The sequence below is a fragment of the Esox lucius genome, chromosome 17 (genome assembly GCF_011004845.1).
Source record: "Esox lucius isolate fEsoLuc1 chromosome 17, fEsoLuc1.pri, whole genome shotgun sequence".
NCBI classification, from domain to species: domain Eukaryota; kingdom Metazoa; phylum Chordata; class Actinopteri; order Esociformes; family Esocidae; genus Esox; species Esox lucius.
This window is the reverse complement of record NC_047585.1, coordinates 9,675,401-9,679,710: the sequence shown is the minus strand read 5'-3', so window position 1 is coordinate 9,679,710 and position 4,310 is coordinate 9,675,401. Positions and strand designations below refer to the sequence as shown.

General features: G+C 39.6%; 1 protein-coding gene across 3 annotated transcripts; it reads left to right on the top strand.

Moving 5' to 3' along the window:
• Positions 1 to 358: 358 nt before the first annotated feature.
• Positions 359 to 4,029, top strand: tnni1b (troponin I type 1b (skeletal, slow)). 3 transcript variants are annotated; one of them, NM_001304080.1, is given in 8 exon segments: positions 359 to 453; positions 1,665 to 1,697; positions 1,853 to 1,859; positions 1,972 to 2,013; positions 2,112 to 2,243; positions 2,325 to 2,414; positions 2,614 to 2,790; positions 3,115 to 3,562. In NM_001304080.1, coding segments are annotated over 7 exon segments (567 nt in total). In that variant the 5' UTR covers positions 359 to 453; positions 1,665 to 1,683; the 3' UTR covers positions 3,220 to 3,562.
• The last annotated feature ends 281 nt before the right edge of the window (positions 4,030 to 4,310 follow it).

The window sequence follows — 4,310 nt, the reverse complement described above, 5'->3', positions numbered from 1 at the left end:
ACTCATCATTGCTGTCTGTTGCCAGTCAGTGCTACTGGCACAGAGATTAGACAACAACTCCCAGCTCAAGCCACTGGCCAGAGTCTTGACAGTTATCCTGACACAGTGAGACCTGATTTAGGAAAGCGTTTATCCCCACCTGGCACTGCACATAGCCCACTAACACAATGTGTTATCACTGCACAGCTGCTAGGTCATGGCCTCTAGTCCCAACACCACTGGAAAGTTCAACATACTAAGTACTTAATAAGGGTGACCCCCCCCCCCCCGCCCGTGTTGTGTGGGTATGTGTGTGGGTGTGTGTGTGTTTGTGTGTGCATGAGAGTGTTCTATTTAAGGGTCCTAGTGACGGGCAGGAGGGACAATGGGAGGCTGAGTTAAATAGACTGCCGCATTCCTCTTTCCATCAGTCAGACCACCTCCCCCGGATTCCTTCAACCTCAGCAGAGAAAGGTAACACAACTATTCTCTGTTTGTAGTATTGAGGAGACAAAGTTTAGAGCTTTTCCATATTCCTTGAATTCTATACTTTTTGGTCAGAACATTGCATAGTGGAATAAATGGTGTGATTTGTATTTCAAAATATTACAGAATGGAAAATCTGTCTGTATCGATGCTTTTTAAATTCATATCTTATTATTATTTGAGGTAATATATTTATTAACTAAATAATGACAAATCTAAACAATAGGCCATTTTGTGTCTAGTTACTTTCTACAATGTATTTGTTTTCAACAATAATTTAGCAATTACATTTGTCCCAAATTACTTTAGTTAGTTGTTTCTTTTTTTCCATTCAACTGTCTTGTCTTGTGAGCATTTCACTGTGGTACGTAGACATTTAAAAAATATTATCCCTGTATATAGTTTTTTTTTATGTATTTGTTTTACCAGTTATTTCCATAACCTCCTTAACCTATTTCCATAACAAGTTTTCCACATTGTTTTCCGATTACTCATTTTCATTCACACCAGAATCCAATATAAACTATACATATTATTTTATGGAATTGGAATTTCTAAATAAGAACTTCCCAAATCCCAAACTCCTGGTCCCTTCATGGAAAATGGAGTCAGTTCTATTTATGGAGCATCATCCATTGGAAATTAGCAGGAGAAAGCTGGGATTGTTATCTGTCTGGCATAGTTACAATACCAGGGCTTGCATGCCTTTCCACCCCCCAAACCCACCCCTCAAACCCCATCTGCAATCACTCTGTTGGGGGGTGCCACTGTCAACAGAGAGAGGTGACATAAGGATGCAACACAGTCCCAATGATCCAGGCCACAAGGTCAGATGTAGAAGTTTGGGGCTGGTGATGTACACCACTTGGAACGCTCAGGAATCACTTGCCCTGCTGACAAACGTACTTTGGTATTTCTATAAAATCAGCCCATGACTACATAGTAAACAACTATGATTGAATCAATACTACAGCCCATTAAAGGCTTTGTTTACAGTTATATTACATCAGTATGATGATACCTTTTATAAAGATGACTTACTGTGAAATCTTCCACTTGCATTGCATGTCAGTCAGTTGTAAGCTTTAGTGAGGTATCAAGGGAATTGAAACTGGAATCCTAGTAACTGTAGGCTTAGAGGCACAAATGGTCTCTCATTAACCACTTCAGAAACAACTGGTTGTATTTTTGTCTTCTAGGGTAATCTACATTGCCAAGATGCCGGAGCAATTGTAAGTCTATCATGTTTCTGTTTATATTTTCAACAGATCCTTTTAAGGGGAAGGTCAGACAGCTCAGACTGAAATAACAGTGGCACATTGAACATTTATCTCATATATTACATTATCTTTATACTGAACAAAGTTTTTGTTCTTCTTCCTTTCAGACAAGAGGTGAGCTTTCTTGAATTGTACTGCATAAATTGCAAGGGGGGAGTAATTACAGCTCTCAATATATTTTTTTTTACCATGACTGAATTAATCAAATTGATTCATATTTTTGAAGCGAAAGTCGAAGATATCAGCCTCCCGTAAGCTCATGCTAAAGGTGAGTCTATAACCACACCATGATAACAATAACACCAGAATTGGTAGCAAATACCTCCAATGAGGCCATCCCTTTAAAATCCTCAACTGTGTGTTCAGAGCTTAATGGTCGCCAAGGCGAAAGAAGAGATTGAGCAGGAGATTGTGGACAAAGAAGCAGAGAAGCAGAGGTATTTGGAAGAGAAAGCTCCTCCGTTACAGATGGGTGGCATGTCCTTCTCTGAGCTCCAGGTACAGTACTCCCATCCACACTCAGCAAACCTGTTGGCCATGCAGTATATAGTGATGAAGAACTTCAAATTTCCCCAACAGGAGTTATGTCAGCAGTTACATGCTAAGATCGATGTGGTGGATGAAGAGAGATACGATATTGAAGCCAAAGTCCTCCACAACACCAGAGAGGTACAATATGTAGTCTATTTAGTGCCGTTTGCCAACATAAATTCCACACCATACTTCCTCAAAGTAGAAGGACTACCCATCACTGTTATCAGGATGGAATAATAATCTGAGATACCTGCTGTGGATCCAAGAGATTGAACGCAGCTTCAACTCTTTAATAGTTGACCAGTGCTTTTTTTCTTTCTCTTCTATCCCACAGATCAAGGACCTGAACATCAAGGTTTTGGACCTGAGGGGGAAGTTCAAGCGGCCCAACCTGAGGAGGGTGAGGGTTTCTGCGGACGCTATCCTTCGCTCCCTCTTGGGCTCCAAACACAAGGTCTCCATGGACCTTCGGGCAAACCTCAAGTCAGTCAAGAAGGAGGACACAGAGAAGGTACATTTACGTTGCCCTGGTATATTAACCAGGTCCTCATCACAACAAAGGCAGGAAATAATAGAGTCCAAGTGGGAGTTTTTCTGTATTTTCTGGAGATTTATTATCAGTGATAGTCATTAAATAAATTACTGGAGCTAACAGTTTTTTTTCTTGCATGAAGCTGACTAGCCATAGGTTTATGTAGGTGAAATACCGACAAAACCTTTGCTATTGCTAAAACGATTTGTAGTTAGCAAAAAAGCAACTAAAAAATCGTTATCTCCACCTTCATAGACTTTCTTTGGACGTGATTGTGAATTATTTTGTGTGTGTGCTCTGCAGGAGAAGACAGTGGAGGTGAGTGACTGGAGGAAGAACGTGGAAGCCATGTCTGGTATGGAGGGCAGGAAGAAGATGTTTGATGCAGCAAAAGGCCCAGCTCAGTAGACCTGAAATAGTGTTTCATATTTCTTTTATTCATGGACATTGACATTTTATTGATGTTTTGAACAGTTTTTTTGTGTGAGTTGATCTATGTCTTCTGTCAATGCCATTAAAATGCTTGAATTTACGGTTTAGAATGGCTTACACAAAACAAACTATCCTGTATGCTACTACAAATACAATCACAAGTTTTGCTTCATCCATAATGTCAATAATTCTAATTAATAATTATTATGATCGAGCAGCTGTCTAGTAGGTACAGCCATGGTCCGTTCTAGCCATTGTGATTACATTCAGCACAGCATGACTTATGCCATGTTCAAATGATATCTGAATGACTGATGAAAAAATGGGGGCCCCATGGAGTTGAAGGATGCGTGACCAATTTGTATTTTGTCCATGATACCAACAACAAAAATTGTTGACATGGGATCATTGAATGACTGTCATTGACTGATATTTCAAGTGGAAATATACTAGTGCACAACTAAATTGCAAAATAAAATTGTTTTGGGGGCTGATGCTTGAGTCACATATTTGCTGAGTCAGGAAGTCAGTCTTACTTAAAGCTGTAGATGGTGTAGATTTTCTTTTGCTATTATGGATGCAAATGTGTTGATTAGTAAATTAACCTTTTGAAAACATCAACTCCTAATGAGTGTTTGGCCCTTGAGACACAGTTGAAACTGCTTCAATAATTACTAAGATTAATAAAAGTACATTCCGTCCACACAACTATGTACACAATCCTTTTGCTATAACAGAAAAAGTAAAAATGTATGTGTGACTGAAATGAAATTATTACCAAAGAGAGATGGGGATGCATCGTGTCTTTTTGTGGATACACAGCTGTTTGGACGGCTTGAATAAACATGATTTTCATTGGTTACAGAGTGAGAGTGTCAGAGCAGAAAGGAAAAATTATACCATTATGTTTTTGGCAACTGAAAATGTTTTAGCATGGACAAAATGTTTGCCTTATGTCTGCACAGGGCTGCTCCTAAATCCCAGAGGTGTCACTGCAATAGCAGCTCTGTGGCGCCAGAGGACAGTGTTACCTCAGTGCTGAATTCAAACCCCCTTGCATGGTAAAT

Coding starts and splice junctions, on each gene's coding strand:
- tnni1b (XM_010899256.3), top strand. Junction 2,014..2,111: donor CCCGTAAGCTCATGCTAAAG/GTGAGTCTATAA, acceptor CTGTGTGTTCAG/AGCTTAATGGTCGCCAAGGC. Junction 2,415..2,613: donor TCCTCCACAACACCAGAGAG/GTACAATATGTA, acceptor TCTATCCCACAG/ATCAAGGACCTGAACATCAA.